At 44.1% G+C, this 17,590-nt stretch overlaps 1 protein-coding gene across 3 annotated transcripts in view; it reads right to left on the bottom strand.

Moving 5' to 3' along the window:
* Positions 1 to 1,913: 1,913 nt before the first annotated feature.
* The window catches only part of SHLD1 (shieldin complex subunit 1), a 36,376-nt gene continuing 20,699 nt past the window's right edge, over positions 1,914 to 17,590 (bottom strand). For all 3 annotated transcript variants that reach the window (XM_030946115.1, XM_030946116.1, XM_030946117.1), the window contains exon 4: positions 1,914 to 4,466. In XM_030946115.1, coding sequence (XP_030801975.1) covers positions 3,949 to 4,466 — 518 coding nt within the window. In that variant the 3' untranslated portion in view covers positions 1,914 to 3,948. The remainder of the gene's footprint in view (positions 4,467 to 17,590) is intronic.

Genomic DNA, 17,590 nt, shown 5'->3' with positions numbered 1-17,590 from the left:
TACAGAACAGGGTATTTTTAACATGAACTTCTGTGTTGTGGGAAAACATATGCCCCACACAAAATCACCAATGCTCAGTAATGGAATAGCCACATTTACATAGGATGCACACTGCCTGTCTTATAGCAGTCTTAACAACAAGTGTCCTGATACATCCAGGCATACCAAAGCACCTTAAACTCCTGGGAGAAAATCCCCCGTGGTGTAAACAGCTTTGGCTCCATTCACTTCACCGAGGCCAGCTCAGGGCTTGCTGCAGCACCTGAGGCAGGAGCTCAGCTCTCCCTGGCTGCTTTGGGCTCCAGGACTGGGTAGGTCGCTGGCATGAATCAGCACCTCCCACCAGCAGCCGAGTGGGAGGGAAAATAAAAATGCAGTCGGAGTAAGCAGCAGAGAGGCCATTGATACCAAACGTCCTGGAGCAGCTCCCAGCCAGGGAATGACTGAACAGCAGCAGCACTCAGCAAGGATGACACAAGAGCTTGGATCAGGCATTTATGGAAGGGAGTAGAGGCAGCACTCTCAGCCTGCCAGAGCTGGTCCTGGCTGAGCCCGGGGCCACTCCAGTGGCTGCAGTGCATGGGCAGGGCTCAGTGCCTGCAACAGCTCCCTCACCCCTCTGACACACCCCTCTGGGAATGCTGGCCCAGCTCAGGGGCCAAACACCCACCCCAAAGCACACACACCTCTAACAGACCCTGGGTGGGATGTGGATCTGAGCTGGGCAGCAGGGAAACCCCTGGGCAAATCCTCACCATGTCTTGCGTTCCTCCTACTTGGCAATGGGGGATCAGTTTTGGCCTTGCTTGTCCTACCTTATGGGACTGATTCCCCATCTTTTGCTTCACTTACACACTTTGCCTGAGGATCTTGTGGGATCTGGTATACCCAGAGCCCTGAAAGGTGGTGTAGGTTTTCAGGTGATGCTCTAAGTCAGGCTCAGAGAGCTGCTCCTTGGCTGTGAGCCTTGAACAAACAGAAGGAAAAACCCCCTTGGATTTGTTCTGCAGTGTAAGCCCCCAGATGCCTTTGCTAAAGCAGCCTCCACATACAGGGGGGTGAACAGAGGTGCCAGCAGCTGGCTTTGCCAGCAGAGGTGAGAACCACCAGTGCTGGGGAGATAGGGTGAGCTGAAACCACACAAGCGTCAAAACTAACTCAAGTGCAAGCCAGGGAGAGAGGAAGGCACTTCACCTCTCAGGAATAAAGTCAGCTTCTCAGATTAGTGCACAGGCTGGGGGGAAATGGGCAGAACATGGGACATTTCTGTGAGGGCTTCATATCACTCCTGGTACTTGCCATGCAAAAAGACTGTCTTTTTACCTTGAGGAAGCCATGGACAGTCATACCCACGGCCCACTGGAAGTGAGCAGTGCACAGAGCTGCAGCATTCCTGATTCTGAGGGGTGCAAACTTCTCAAAAGACTGCATGTTTCAGCAGCACAGAGATTACCATGTCCTCTGCAAGATGCCAGACAAGATTTGTAGATATGAGTCATAATCCAAATTTTTCAGCTGCATCCAGTCTGTTCTGCCTACGTTGGTCCTTAAAACTGAACAGTTTCATGCTCTCCTCTGCCAGTATCTCTCTTCATGCTCTTCCAGCAGCCACCTTTTCTGTTTTGTCATTCTGAGCTTCTTTTCTCTTCCATCAAAACCCAGTAGGGATGTCTCAAACATCAGTAGCAGCAGGTCTCTCATGAAGAGTGGGAATTTCCTATTTTTCTGCAAGCTTTCTTTGTGGAAATTGAGTGTCTTTGGCTTTTTTTTTTAATTAAAATATATTTTTTTTAAGTTTAAATAGGAGACCAGATGGTTTTCAAGCTAACCTAAAGCACTGACCAATTAATCAACAAACCAAACACAGCAACTAAAGGGATTTAGATGTAGACCTCTGATTTCTCCATCCCTCTCTTCATGGGAGTTTACTTCCCTTAAAATGGCAGTTAAGAGGTTTTACACAGCAGCTAATTTAACTGTGTGGAACAGCATAAACACTGGAAAAGATGAAAAACAACAACATGTGATGAAGACCTTCCTTGTTCCCTGTACATCCTCAGCAGTATCTCCCTACATCTGTCAAACCAGTGCCCTTGTGGCTGTGGCAGATCCGTGGGGGTTAAGCAGTGTGAGCTGGCAGAGGGGCCAGTGATGTTACTGTAATTACTGACAGCACACTCAGGAGCATGCTTGCTTTTTCCAGCTGTATCTGTGGCTAAACTAGCTGATATTGCCATTCTCTATAGTTTTTGCCAGCAGGATGCTTTCATCTGGATCTTGATACACAAGCACCTGTGGGTTTGTTTGCTACTACAGAAATGATGCTGCACCCTCACCTCTTTTTTTCCCCTTGGCACCATTAACTTGAGTAATGCTGGGGGAGCTGAAGGCCTGCTCCAATATTCTGTGTGCCCTCCAGCACATGTACAACACCTTTGCCATAAAAGCAAACAAGCCACACACAGAGCAGGACCACCACAAAGCTAAATGTATTGGTTCCATGATAACTCAGGGACAGGAAACTAAACCCAGGCACTTCCAATATAAATCTATTTGCAAAGAGAAATTAAACCAAGTCCTAAGACTTTGGCCATAACTTGCAGCCAGCTGGGCCCCCTCCTGCTCTGACTGAAGGCAGCAGCCATATTTCCATTGCCTTTGCTGGGAACACCTGCAGAGCACAGCAGCTGTGCCAATCTGCCAGGGGCAGCAAGGCAGGAATAGCAGCCCCATGTGGGACTGCAGCAGGGAATGTGACATGCAGGAACACAAACACCCACTCTGAGATCTGGCCGGTGTGGACAGGGAGTGGATGAGAGGTTTGCAGCTGGGCTGGCAAACACAGGACATCAAATACCGAAACTGGTGTGAGCCCTGTGGCTGTACAGGAGCAACCACACTGATGGTGACCTTTGAGACCCCAACCACCCTTTCTTTCCTTCTCCTTTGCCCATCTGCTGTCATCTTAAACACAGCCCTTCCTCTGGCACTTTGCGCTTCCTTGCTCACACCCACGCTGCAGAATGGCCTCCCCAGTCAGCAAACATCATCACTACAGCAAACTGCTCTTTCAGTCCACAGGCCAGTGGGTGGAAAACATGCACAAAGACATTTAACTGCCTGGCAGAGGCAGTAAAGCAACAAGGAAGCCACCGAGCTGGGAGGCTTCTGAGAGAGAAACCTTAAGTGTCTGTGTGGGCTCATTGCTCTGTTGCTGACTGACATCAGCCTCTTTGGGCTCAGAGAGATCCATTTCATTTTAAAGGGAACTTTCCCCCAGGGATCTCATTAGCACCACCATGAAAGTCAGAAAGGAACTGAAGGTTGTTGGGGGAGGTAATGGTGAGGAGGTAAATAGGACAGAAGCACTGTCAGAGAGCATACTCAGAGCTGTATTTTCTCTTTCTCATGCACACACACACTTTTTCTGTCAGAAAAACTCACTTGGCATTGCAGTAATGAACTGTGGGGTTATATGTCTGTAGGTAAAAACACAGAGCTAACAGGCACCCTGTGGAGACAAATACTCAGAACAAAATCTTAACTTTCCCTCTGCAGGGCTGGAGCACACCATGCCAAGGTCATTCAAACATTCTGTTCTAGCCAACAGCATTGGACAGCAATGCCCATCCAGGGGCTGAATTTGGGCTGGACCACTGTTACCCTGGGGTAAGGATGCAGGCCAATTTTAAAGCCTGGTAGGTATAAATTATCATGTTTGATGTCCCAGCAACAAACACTGCATCAGTCAACACATCCCAAGCAGTTACACAGATGCTCCTAATGCAGTGCTGCCCTCAGAGAGCAAGGTGCAAGGTCTGGCGTGGGTGAACCCCTCCATGAAGCATCGGGTGCTGAAGGTGGTGCTTGGAGAATGACGTCTGTCTAAGAAAGTCACCTCTTCCCGGAGTGAAAGCAAAGCTTCCATGACACAAAGCAGTGTCTTGCTCACTTCTCATGTGACACATCAGGGCTACGTTCTGCCTGTGTTTGTTTCAAGACGAACTGCAAGACATCATCTGAGAGTCCAGGTATCCTCCTCCTGTTTTCCAATAAGACTTCTCCTTCAGCTGGCTTTGAGAAGCAAGCAGAAGGGGGGTGGTTTGGAAAGACCTTACATCCATCTCTGTTCAAGACCAGCTGTGCCATTTGCAGGCATCGTGACACATATTTTGTCCCATCTTTTTGCTCCAGCTCTAAAATCTTCTGCGACAGACACCGTGAGGCAGCCTCGTAGGTCGGATCCTCTCTCTCTGGCTGCTTTCTGCAATACATTTTGTAGAAGCCATCCAGAGAGCCCCTGATGCTGGGATCTTCTGCATCTTCACGTTCATGCATCCAGGAGAGCACATCATTAGGTTCAGAGGGCTCACACAGCCCTGCTTTTAGGTAACAGCTCACGTTTGCTTCCTCAGAGCCTTCAGCAGAACGGGCTGCAGGAGCTGCAGATGATGGATTGCTCTCTCCTGCAAGCAGAGGATCAATGAAACTCATTAGTCACCAGGTCATCCCTGTGGCAAAGTCTCTTTCTGTCCCCCCCCCACTGCAGTCTGGCAAACAGGCTCTTTGCATGAGCAAACCAAGTGCTGCTCTGAACACAGCTGGGCTGCCACAGGGCCTTCCTGCACAGATTGGTGTAGGATAGGCTGATTTGGGGATCTCACAGTTGTCCCAGCCTTGACACTGCAGCGACTGGACCTACTTGGTGGCAGAGATCTCCTGGCTCCTCTCAGTTACACTTCCAAAGAGGTGGAAATTGGGATCTGCTGCTCCTGGAGATGACAGCTGACCCACAAGGAAGTCTGGTTTGCAGCTGAGACAGTTCTACGCCTATTTCAGTTTTTTCCTTCGTCCCTGGGTCTAATCCTTTTATTTTACTAGTTGTCAACTTTACTCCAGCACAATGTGCAGTCCTGACCTCCAGCTTTCAGCCAGATTCATAGCCTCCAAACCAACACTGTTCTGGTGGCTGTATGGAGTTTCAGAATGAGGACTGCAAAGGGGGACTGTGCTTCCTCATGAAATCCCACTTTTGCAACCCCGCTGCACTAAATGCTCTCCCCGCACTCTGATGGATTTTTTATGGATAAAATGAATGCAAAGGCCAAGGACTTGTTCTTGCCTTGCTCTTCTCCTCCTTCCTTGCTGACCCACATCTCTGGATAACAGGGCTGTGGTTTTCTCTTGCTTCAGAGCAATCAAGGAGCGTACTTTGCACTAATTAACACAGCACAACAGGGACACTTGGCAGTGACAAGACCAGGACTATCAGCCAGCTTCTAGGAGGAAGAAATTCTACAAAGAGACCTTGAATTGGGCTCTGGTAGCCAGACAGTGCCTCTGACTGCAATCTCATCTCCAAGCCCACTGCACCAGACCATTTGCCAAGCACCTGAGTCACCGACAAGGAAATTTTCCAGGGCTCAGCCAGAGGTTGCACAGCCGTCATCTGCAAGTTACGTAAGCAGGATGCAGGCAGTCAGAAAATAGCTTGGTCTTTTCTAATTCTGTGAGATGTGAAGCAGAGTGCAGTCCTTCATTCTGGTAGGAGACCATGTTCAAAGGGAGTCTCAGTGTGGCGGCAGAAGGCTGTTTTTCTCTCCTGGTACAGAGAGCCACCCTTCCTTTCCTAAGCAGGGGTTGATTAACGTGAAATTAAGCTGTCTGCGCAGACACACTGTACCTCATCTCTTTCTTCCTGTCCCTACTTCCTATCTTTGATCTTTCTTCCCAATTGCACTTCATCTCTGATTATGCAATTTTAAATAGAACTTTCTCTCCCCTTGCAGTGTCACTTCCAATGCAGTATAAAGAAAAGCCTGGTGGCCTTCTTTTAACAGTGAGCTCTGGCATCGGAATAGCAGGGCAGAGAACGGGTCCATTTTTCCTCAGTAACCCCTCAGCCCATGCTAAGTTAGAACTGAAGCCTCTTGCATCTCTGATATTCAATCAAGTGGCAATTGGACTCCAGTGCCAGTGGACTGTGGCAATTGCAGACCCCTGGGCTGTGCTGGCTTTTTGCTACCTCCTGCTCACAGCCACATTTTGTGACAGAGCAGCAGCTGCCTCCAGCTACACACACCAAGCCTGCATGACTCAGGAAAAGAAAAATTCTGTTGGTTTCATGTTGTCAGGGGAGACTTTAGCAGTGCTGCTTTGCCTTTCTCCTACCATCTAAGTTTGGCTATTAGGAAAGATTTCTTCACAGAAAGGGTTGCCAAGCACTGGAACAGGCTGCCCAGGGAAGTGGCTGAGTCACCATCCCTGGAGGTGTTTAAACAACATGTAGATGTGGCACTTGGGGACATGGTTCAGTGGTGGACTTGGCAGTGTGAAGTTTATGGATGGACTCAATGATTTTAAAGGTATTTTCCAACTTCAGAGATTCTACTGCTTTTTATTCCACAGTCAGTATGGCCAATAAAGCTGACATCCTTATGCTGAAGCACAACCCACCACAGAAGTGACCAGGAAGTGTCTCAGGGGTATATTCTGGGGTGTGATTAGTCAGAACATATTTCATCATTATTATTATTATTGTGAGAACAGTTTTCTTTCAGTTACTGGTTCAGATTTATGCATCTCTACTTCCCAACAGCAGGCCCTATCCTTCTAGTGGATTACTTTTCCAGCAAAGCCTTCTTAAGGCAAGATAGCAACAGGGTTGGATATCCCAGCCCTGGAGTGTTCAAAGCCAGGTTGGATAAGGCCTTGAGCAGCCTGATCTAGGGGGAGGTGTCCCTATCCACGGCAGGGGTTGGGACTATGTGGTCTCCAAGGTTCACTCCAACCCCTCAGCATTCTAGGATTCTATGACACGAGAAGTTGGATGCAGAATTCTCAGAACCAATCTATACCTCACAAAGTGCTGCCTTTCCTCAGCTCTCCTGACAATTTTTCAATACATTCTCAAACTGTGTGTCAAGACTGACGTTGGAAAATACACCCCAACCTTTTCCTGGTTAAAAGTTACCAGTTAAGGTAGAGATCCTTCCTTGATACCCTCTAAAGAGCTGGTGCTGCTGTTGAAAGGTGCAAATCTTCTGAATGATTTATAAACCACAGGGAACAAGCACAGCAGCAGCAGGATGCCTGCAGGGTCCAGAAAGAGCCTCTCAGCTGGAGCACACACAGAGCACACAAGCACGTGTTGTAGGCCAGCAAACATGCTGCTAAAGGTGAAGACAGCATTCAACTCATCAATCCTTTTGCCTCTCCATGCACCTGCACCCCTCAGAAAATCTGGGATTCTCTCATAACACACAGCAGTGCTGCTTCAAAGCCTAGACCTCTCTGGCCACCTCTCAGCAGCAGGAAAATGTAGTTTTATAAATGCCTTTGTAAAGTCCTTACATGGCAAACTTCACAACACAGCTGTCACACACCCTTGTGTTGGCTTGACCCAACACCTACAGGGGTCAAGGCAAAGATGAGCAAGGCTGAAAACTCTCACTTCTTTGCCTGCACCAGAGAATCTGGCTCATTATTTTTAGCTATTTTCACTCATTTTTAGTACCGAGTATTAAAGGGGAAAAAAGCACCAATAGAAAAGCCCAAAAAACTGAAACAGTCATTATTAATGTCTATTTCATTCTCACATGATGGATAATCATGAGTAAGAATGTATATTATTTCATCTGTTCTTCCACTCCATGCTAATTGAAGTTCAGCATTTGCAACTAATTAGTAAAAGAGCTGGGGGCAGATAAAAGGATAGATATTCTTGTGTTTATAAACCTGCTGATGAAAATTTAAAAGCTCCATCTGGTACAAGCACATAACCCTACTGCCTGAAGCACAAAACCAAATCCTGCTTTGAACCTGGGCCACTTTCAGTGAGGCAACAATGCAGCAATATTGTTAGCTGTACTTACAGAAAATGTAGCTGTTTGAGTTTCTGTATAACTCTGTTCAAGCACAGTGGAGTTCTCACAGACTGCTTTATTTCTCTTATCCCACCAGCCTTTCAGGATCTACCTGGGGTGACTGCAACCATCCACAAGAAAAGGTCTGTGGTTGCCATGAAGTGCAGTAACAACAGAAAAGTAAACACAGATGCTGTCCCTGAGAGTTTCTCCAGCTCTCACCCTGCTCTTAGAAAATCCCTTCTCGCCCCTCCAGCAGACATGTCCATATGGCATGGGAAAGCTCAAGAAGAGGTGATCCTACTTGGACTAGAGCAGAGCTCCCAACTGACCCCAACCTGTGCCTGTTCAGGGGTTCAGGGATGCATACATCTGCACAGGGGGTGAGAACAGGTCCTGTGCTGCAGCTGAACTCCCTACATGCATGGAGCACTTGAGACACCTGATGCATAGAAAAGCATATTTTGTTCTTTTTTTCTTTCCACCTGGCTCCTTTCCAGTGGGAGTGCACGTATCACCATGGGAGTGCAATTCCTCTCTGCTCAGGGAAGAAAGAAGAAATTTTAGGAGAATTTGGCAGGAGCTCTTTCTACCCCAATCTCACAAAGCACTTTAGCCAGCCAGTAATCACACACCTGAGTACTCAGAAATTGCAAATCTAGACATTTGAGGACCAAATTCTATTGCTCTTGCTTGCATTAAGAACATTTCCTCTGATTACAACAGTTAAAAACCCATGTTTGAGCTGCTGATCCCATTCCTTTACATGAGCTGAAATATATTTGCACTATAGGAATTTTATTACCACATTTAAATTGGAATAGCACCAAAAAGACAAGTACCAAGAAAATAAGTATCAATCTGCTAAATACTGCACAAACACTTATCACATTGAGTAAATGACAGATCCTAAAGCCTTTTGGTGTACAGTATTGAATAATTGTAGAGATTACAATATCTCTGCCTTGCAGAAAACAGCTGTTGACTTCTTGGGCAAAAGGAAAATGAAATTTTTGATGACATTATCATTCAAAAAGACTGTTATAAGCAAAGTAAATTTGTTCCTTGTGGGTATTTAAATTGTGAACTGAAAGTGAAAATAAGAATAAAATAAGCCTTGCTACTTTGTTGTCTCCCTGGTGCCACACAAACCAGCTTTCTCCTGTTGTCATCTGCAGTAGGCTGCAGCTCACAAGATGGGATCTGTGAGACTCTGCTTTACACATGACATAACCAGCTATATTCTTCATCCTCCAGCCCACAGGAGTGGCACATGTGGCTGTGTCTGACTCTGAGTGCTGGCCAAGAGCTCTGCTAATGCCAGCTGCTCTGACAGGAGACCTGGAGAAAGTGAAGGTGGGCAAAAGGCAGGAAAATGGGAGGAATTTGGGGATTGGAGCAGAAAAGGGAGACAGTGACAGAGGAATAGCACGGGGTATGGCCCAGTACTGAATCAGGCTCTCTGCTTTTTTTCTTCTTTCTGCTGCACATTTGTGGTGTGAAAAGTTGGGGGGGGATTCAATTTGCGTGGAACAAGACGTAAGCAGTTATTTTAGGGAAGCATAAAAACTCTTCCCTTTCAGTCTAACCCCCTCAGGAATCTGAAATTCAAGAAAAATAAAAAGGCTAGCAAATAGTAAAGTGCTCTTGAAATGCAATATGCAGGCACAGTGCATTCCCCTAGACACTCTTCCAAATGTCACAGTGGTATTAAACCCTGCCCTGCTCCAAGAGCTCACATCCGACGCCTGCTGCGCTGAGCTTTTAATACAGCTGGGAAACTCAGCTCAATGAAAGCTTTCACTGCTTAAACACACTGGATTTAATAAACCACAGGGAAAGTCAGCTACAATATGAACTACAAATTAACACTCCTTATCTGCTGAAGGCCAAGAGATAAACACCACTGCCGCCTCACAGATCTGTTCCTAAGCAACCAGGCCCCACAGGCTAGGGTAGTAGGTATGGGCAGAAGTAGATCATAAACACCATCACTTCCAGCTGTGCCCCCAGAGCCTGAGGAGGATGACACATCCTCAGCCAGGCCTCAGAGCAATGGGCTCTGGATGTAACTTTACATCCAGGCTTTGGATATAACTGTCTGTGAACAGCTGCTCTAAGGGCAACAGCACACAGGGACTCGGTCACTGCAAAGATCACAGGTGTCTTTGAAGGGATGGGCAGCAACATAACACTGGGATGCCTGAGATTTTATTTTCACAAGGAAGCTCCTTCCCTTGGAGCTCACAATCATTCTAAACATACAAATAGCAAATTTAAGAACTCTTCAAATAGGTATACTTAGAGTGGTTTAATTTACATGATTCCCGAGCCAGTAAAAAAAACCCTAAAGCCTCCTATTTGTCTCAAACACTGCTTAAGATCTAAGGTTAAAGAGTCTATTATTTAGGGTAAACCTTCTTTGAAACATAAATAATAATTTTTTAAAATTTACATGGCTGAAAACATGAACTGTCAATTGAAGTTATTATCCAGCAGACGAGGAGGGCATCAAGGGGCTTTATTAAACTGCAATTATCTGCTGCTTTCCTGTTACATACAAAGTCTTGGGAGCTCAGCCTGACTCACCATGTCTGTGTAACACTAAAGGCACCAATTTCCCAGAGGAAACTCTGATAAGGCTTCTTGAGCTAATTGCTCAGCTTCTAACCAGGCATTAGATTAGGAGAGCTCAGGGAAGTGAGTGTAAGAACAGCAGAGAGCGAGCTCAGGCGCACAGACATTGCTGTGCTGGAGCAGCCTCTCCTTACCCAAACATCTCAGTGGCCTTTCCAGCTCTGACAGACAGGATCCAGCACAAGCATCCCCAAGCCAAGCCTCTGCCTTCTCTGCTGGTGAAAATCAGAGCTGTCCACCCATGTCAAGTCCTTTATCACAACAACCACAGCATTGCTCTGCCCACAAGGAAGACTCACCATTTGAATCACATTTGACTTCTGTCTTCCTGCAAGCAGGAGAATTTTTTAGTAAAATGATGGATTTTTCCTTCTTTTGATCTGTCACTTGCAGTACTGGTTTCTTAATACATGAAAGGCTCTAATTTAGCCCCAGATTGTATTTGTCTTTAAGCTCATCCTATTTCAGAATAAAAGTCTGGTGCTTGAAGCAAAAGAGAATTCTGCCTACCTGATTTTCACTGTTTAAAAATTTTATGGAGGAAATCTGTGTTCTATGGTGACTGAAGAAGCTTTCTCACTTTAGTTACATTGCAGAGGTGTAGCAAATGATAGTTATTTCTGTTTATTTTTTTTTCCAGCCTAGAAATTGTCAATTCCTGTCTTGTCTAGTCTCTTTGTTTTTCCCCAGCTGATTCTGTAGAGTTAGCTCTTTCTGAACTGTTAGCTTTCTGACCCAAGAAGCATTTCCTAAGGAACTCTATTTCACTAAGAGCAATGAAACTCCAGAACTCAGAAAAGGATTTTCTATGCCCCCTCTTCAGCCAAGAACTGAGAAAGACCCTTGGGACCCTGAGTCTTCCAAGGATACCAATCCTAGAGAGGAAGAGGGTCTGAAGACAACAGTTTCCATGGTTTCTTAAGTTAAAAGACAAGAAGGGAGAAATCCTTCCTGTTTCTGGAAAGGCTCACAAAGGAAAGATACCAAACTTTTAGACATTTCGCTGATGTGGTCATTCAGAACTAATGAAGTTATGAGCTGAAATTAAAAGTGGACTTGAAAATCTGTCTGGATGAGAATTAGTGATCATAGACAAGACAAGCAAAAAAACCAACAACAACAACAAAAAACCAAAACAAAAAACAAACAAACCAACCAACCAAACCCCCCCCCCCAAAAAAAAAAACAACCCAAACCTACCAACCTGTGGGAGAGTTATTAAATCCCATTTTTCTGGGCTTTAACAAACCCTTTCATAGAGGCAAGAATGGGGCCCAACAGGCAGGACACTGAATGCTGTAAACACCATTTTGAGGATGGGGCTGACATAAAACGAGGAAAACTGCCACTTATTGTGAAATATTCAGTAATGGCCACTGGCAATGACAGGAAACAGCCCTAGACTACAAATATTATTGAGGAAGTATGGCTCTGTTTGCAATCATTGAGAAGAAAACCCAAAGCAATATCCTTTCTTTATATATGAAATACTTTGTCTCTCATTCAGTTACACATTTTCAGCAATCAAGAGGACCAATAATCTCCAGCTAATGCCTTTGGCAAGAATAAGCAGACAGCTCTCACTGGAGATAAACTGCTCAAGTCCCACCATCAGTTTACAAAAATTCTACCTTGGAGAGTGATGTTTATGACAGTTTGCCTGGAAAAACAGGAAATGATGCTATTCACACTGCTAAAACACAAGGGGAAGAGCCTGCCATGACAGTGTTCTTTAATAATAAGAACAGACTAGAAGATTGCCATCTTATATAAAATTTAGCAAAATATTTGCTTTGTTCACAGATTGTGTGAACTTGGAAAAGGAGATGGGGTGAGGGTTTGTTCAGTGCACTCTGCCTTCCCTTGCTGTTATAGCACTTGAAAGTCAAACTCATTAATCTCAACACCCACAAACACACACAGAGGTTACTCTGAAGAGATTCACAGGCATTTCAGCCCTGCTTCCAACCAGCTCTGCACACCTGTGGACACCAGTGACTTGAGAAATCACAGGCAGAAGTTCAGTTTCTGGACCAAGAAAATCCTGCAAAGCAAGGTATTTTTCAAGCATCCCCCTTGACTTGTAGGTGAACTTATACTACTTGTAAATACTTTTGAGAACAGAAGAGTTATGACCTGTAATACTGTCATTACTCATCTTCATGGGAAGTCCTGCACTTGGAGACCTGAATCCTGATGTGGAGTTGATGCCTGGATACCACATATGATCTATTGTAAAACAGCTGCTGTGGGGAAGGGAAAACGCTCCAAAATTGAAAAGAGGTAGAAAACTGAGTCAAATAAGGCAGAGGAAGGTGAAACTCAGTTAAATACAGCTTCTTCTCATCTTTTTACCCCACCTACCTATGTAGGGGGATAGAATATAAGAAAACAAAGATAGTGTAGAAAGTAATCTCACCTCTAGGGAGTTGCAGCTGGGCCAATTATCAAAGATTAGGAGCAGGCCTGACTTTACCAGGCCACAGCTGTAAGCAATGAGAAGAGAAGGGCTATAAAAGAGTGGGGTGGCTGGGTAAGAAGGGCACTGGAGTCAGGTGGCTGCTTTATGAAGAAGAAAGACTCAGCTCTGAGGAGCTGCCCACGAGAACCACCAATAAGGTATAGAACTTTTGTGATAAGGAAACAGCAGTATGGAACCCCTGCAATAAGATGGCAATGCACCTATAGACTTGTATGTCTCCTAGGTGCATTTGTGTGAATTTGTTCAACCTTGTACCAACTTACAATTAGGTTCACATCTCAGACTGGTGCATTGATTTTCAGGAGTGCTGAATACACAGATGCTCTTAACAAATTTAAAAGAAGCCACAGATATTTTAGCTCTGTGGAAAACATTGCCATCTAAACTCTAACTCTTCAGGAGTGGAATCACTGCAAGTTCCACAGCAGAAGAACAAGAGGGTACCTTGCAGTTACCAGATTTCAAGATCTTTTATTTTTGTCTAAGGCTAGAAGCATGAGTGTGGGAATACTGCAAGAAATGCTTACAGATGGACTGATTTCCTCTAGATGGGAGTGAAACAGCTGAATGTGTGCACTCTGTACCTCTTCAGATCAAAGGTCCTTACTTCCAGTCAGGATTGATCTTTCACAAAGAACAACAGAGGAACATTTGCAGAGATGGTTTCCTGAATTTACTTGCAATAAGATGGCTTTGAAACCATGCTTCTAGTCTGTGTCACACTCCTGAAAATATGCTGCACATCAGACAAACACAGAAAGGCTTGCTCTTCTTTTAGAAGCAGGAATAGAAAAATAAAAACAACAAAGAAATCATCTCAAAAAGCACAAGCAAATAGCAGGTACAAAGGCAAATAAAACTACTGATATTCTGGTGGAAATCTGAAGGCAGAATGAGCCATTTTCCCAGTCTCCCTGCAGGCCTGATGTGGCTGTGAGCACTGAACAGGCTGTGCAGAGATGTGCCAGCCTCCAGTGCCTTGGCACAGAAAAGAGCAGACCCACATCCTCTCCAGTCATGGGGGCTGTAAGCCCCAAGCTGTGTCATCTTTATTCTTCTGCATTGCCAGCAGGAGTTTGTGCACCAGACACTGATTAAAATAAAAAAACAGACTCAAAAATAAGAATGGAAGCAAGATACCAATCTCCACCTATCAGCTTTCCACAGGCTAATAAATTAAATAGCCTGACACTGATAAAATCAGTGTCAGATACATCAAACAGTCATCAAGGAAATGTTCAAGAGACCAAACACAAACTGTACAGACTACAATCAAAAGCAAACAAGACATACAAGTTTAATAACCTGGGAGACATTTTCCCATCACTAGTCTGTGACATTTTGGCTTGCTACTTTAAAGGTATATATTAAATAAATATTTGAGCCATCTAGTTTTGCTGCAGTATTACTAAAGATCAAGTAATGAACAGAAATTGGACTAAAGCAATAGGCACATTTATAGACCATTCACAAATGCTGGAGGCTTGAGAACCACAAGGGCTGTTGCTTAATTATCTACATGCTGTTTAGGGAATCACAGAAAATCTCTTCCATCAGAACTAACTTGAGACATAACTGGGCTTTGAACAGAATTGTTTTGCCATTTAATCAACCAGCTTCCTGCAGGAATTGTCTGTGGCTAATAAACCTAGCACCTGAAAACTGAAATTGGAAATGGTTCTAACTTAAGAAGGATATTGTTAGTGAATCCTCAGGCCCCAGGGCTGCACACTCCTACCCAGCTTTTTCTAGGTGGTGCCACGGCTGTGATACTCTTTGTGCTTCTGAAGGGACTGAGAAAACCTGAAGTACAGAGCAGAAGGTCCTTGACAAGGAGTATGACTCTACAAGCTATAAAGAAGAAAAAACACTGAGCAAGCAAGTCTCCATCCCCATCTTCTCACTCTGTCCTCAGCCAGTCACGAGGAAGGCTTGGCAATGCAGGCATTTCCCAGCTTGGCCCTCAAAGGGCAAACAGCAAAAGGTTTCAGTAACTCCACACTTGTTTACATCCTTTTACCTGCTCTACAGCCTATTAGTCCTGCTTTTTATGAAAACTTCTTAGCCATGAGCAGATCTGGGCCCACCCAAACCTCTCAGTTCTGCCCCAAATCAAACATTTCACCCCAATTAATTGTGGATACAACTCTGGGTAAACTATGAAGGCAAGTGAAAGCCGAAATCCTGTTTACAAAGCAAACAAAATAAACCAAAACTCACGTGGTCCATCCCATATTATTATCACACAGCACCAGGATGGCTCTCCTAGGAGACTGCACACACATCAGGAAAGAGCCTGGGGCTGTGTGTGAAGCACTTGCTTAGAGCTTTTCAGCAACTCCTTGAACTACTGACGAACTGTGGTTAGTGATAGTTACTGCAACCAAATACTTGTGAATAGAAAAACTAATTAATTCCTGCAAAACGAGGTGAATAAAAGGAGAGATACACCAGAGCAAGTTAGGGCAACTCCTTGTGCACCAGACATTGACTGATCCTTAATTAAATGAAACATTTTTCACCCACCTTACACCCTAAGATTGCCTAACTGAAAATACCTACTTCATTCAAAAATAATCACACAAGTACCAAGTTAGGGAAAGAGAGGAAACTTGTAAGAACTTAACCCATCTGGTATTTGCAGGTATAAATATGCTGATCATTTACAAATAGTAAAGAACTACTCTCCAACTATTTTTCAAGGTGATGTGGGAGTCTTTGTATGACTGTCACAGAGCAGGGAGATGAATAATGCTCGTGTTTGTTTAGAATTTATTCTCTGACTAGAGAGACTACAGAAGCAGATATGAGGAAACACCAGCAAGTTCAGAATTTGCAGTTTATTGATCAGACTCCCAAAAGTGCACAGCTCTTTTTGTTATGTTAAGCAACCAACGTAATTGGGGCATTTAGCAATTCCCATTGCTCTCCGGTCATCTGGATGAGAACACAGGTGCAAACACATTTAAAAATCTCAGGGAATTAATGATAGTGATTAGCACTCCTGGTAAACATTAATATAACCATAATTAATAGTATTAACTATATTAATATGGCCATTCACCTATTCAAATGAAAAAGCAAATATCTAACATAATGAATGCCTGAAAATTTACATTTTTATTGAATGATAAAATTGTGCAAGTATGATATGTGTATGATCTAAAACAGATCCTTAACAGTGAAGGTAGATTCCATCTTTCAAATAAAAAGGAAAGTTTAGCAATTTACCACTGATACTCCTGACAGCTGTGTTCCAGCACAAGCTCAAGTCTCCTTGCTCTTATTAGACACTGGTTGGTGGGTGGGATTTGGCAGGCAGCCCAAATAATTTAGCAGATCACACTTTGGGGTAATTTTATTTTAACTTCTTTTAAATCCTAAGAAGTTCATGATCAGCTCAAGTATTTTGTTTTAAAAGGCCTAAAGAGTACATCACTCAAACAGATTGGATTCTGTGATTGTAGCAAATACATCTGGTTTATTTTCTAAATAAAATGGAATTCTGAAAGAAAGGCTTCAGTGAACCTTTTCAGCTCAAGTTTTGGGATTTGTCTTCAAAGGCTACTTAAAGGGTTTTTTTTAGATCACATGTGGGCAATGTGAGGACGTAAGTAGTTAATCTGTGCTCCATTGCCTTGACAACCTGCTACCTTAATCTCTTTCATTTCCTCACAAGCCATCTGAAAGCCCCAGCACTTTTGCAAGAGGACACTTCTGCATAGAATATAGACACCTGAGCCTCTTAAAGAAGGTGTAGCTGCATAAAAAAGAGCGTGCCAGAAAATGCTCATATTCAAAAGTGATTTGGACTCGAACATTACTGAATTACAAAAAAGGTGTCTATGTGCATTTCCCATTAATAAAACTAAGTCAAGAACGGCTGTCAGAAAATAAAATTGACATTCAGGAGATCCCTCAGCTTTGAGGTTTTAAAACCTCTATGTTTACAGCACAGGAGTATTTTTTATTCCCTCCACTCTACACACAAATCCACTTCCCAATTCCACATTCTTCCACTTCCCCTTGGCCACGGTCACCACTGAAGTTTAGTTGTGACTCTTAAGACAATGGAAAATATATCTGATGCTTCCTTGACCTGGAAAAATGTTTAATGCATTAAGGGCACACACACACAAAAAATTCGTGTCCTTGAGTAAGCAATTGAATCAGGACAAAATAAAGGTCCACTGAGAATTAAAATAAAACAAATACATCTGCCTGCCTGCACAGGGGCTTAGTGCCCTCTCTGCAGCTACTGTCACTCTTTCTTTATAACAAAAAAATTAGAGGCCAGTCCGCTGCAGCACAGCTTTGACACAGTTCAGAGATTAAGGTATTCCCACAGAGGTGGAGACAAAAGGTATATTTTAGACACAGATTTTGGCATAAGATCACAAGTGCTAAGTCTCAAGTAGAGCACAAAGACCAAAGTGAAGCCATCCTAAAGAAGGCGTGCAAGGTTAATCATTGGGTGTGGTCTTGTCACTTCTTTTTTAAGTCTACCATCACCACCATGTCCAACAGAGTTTAAAACACCCTGGGGTTTTTTTGAGGTTTGGAGGTTTTTTTTCCCCCAATCTTTGGCTCAACACTTCGTGCTCCT

The sequence above is a fragment of the Camarhynchus parvulus genome, chromosome 3 (genome assembly GCF_901933205.1).
Source record: "Camarhynchus parvulus chromosome 3, STF_HiC, whole genome shotgun sequence".
In the NCBI taxonomy this organism is placed as follows: Eukaryota; Metazoa; Chordata; class Aves; order Passeriformes; family Thraupidae; genus Camarhynchus; species Camarhynchus parvulus.
Note: the sequence above shows the minus strand (reverse complement) of the source record. Positions and strands in the feature narration are given on the sequence as shown.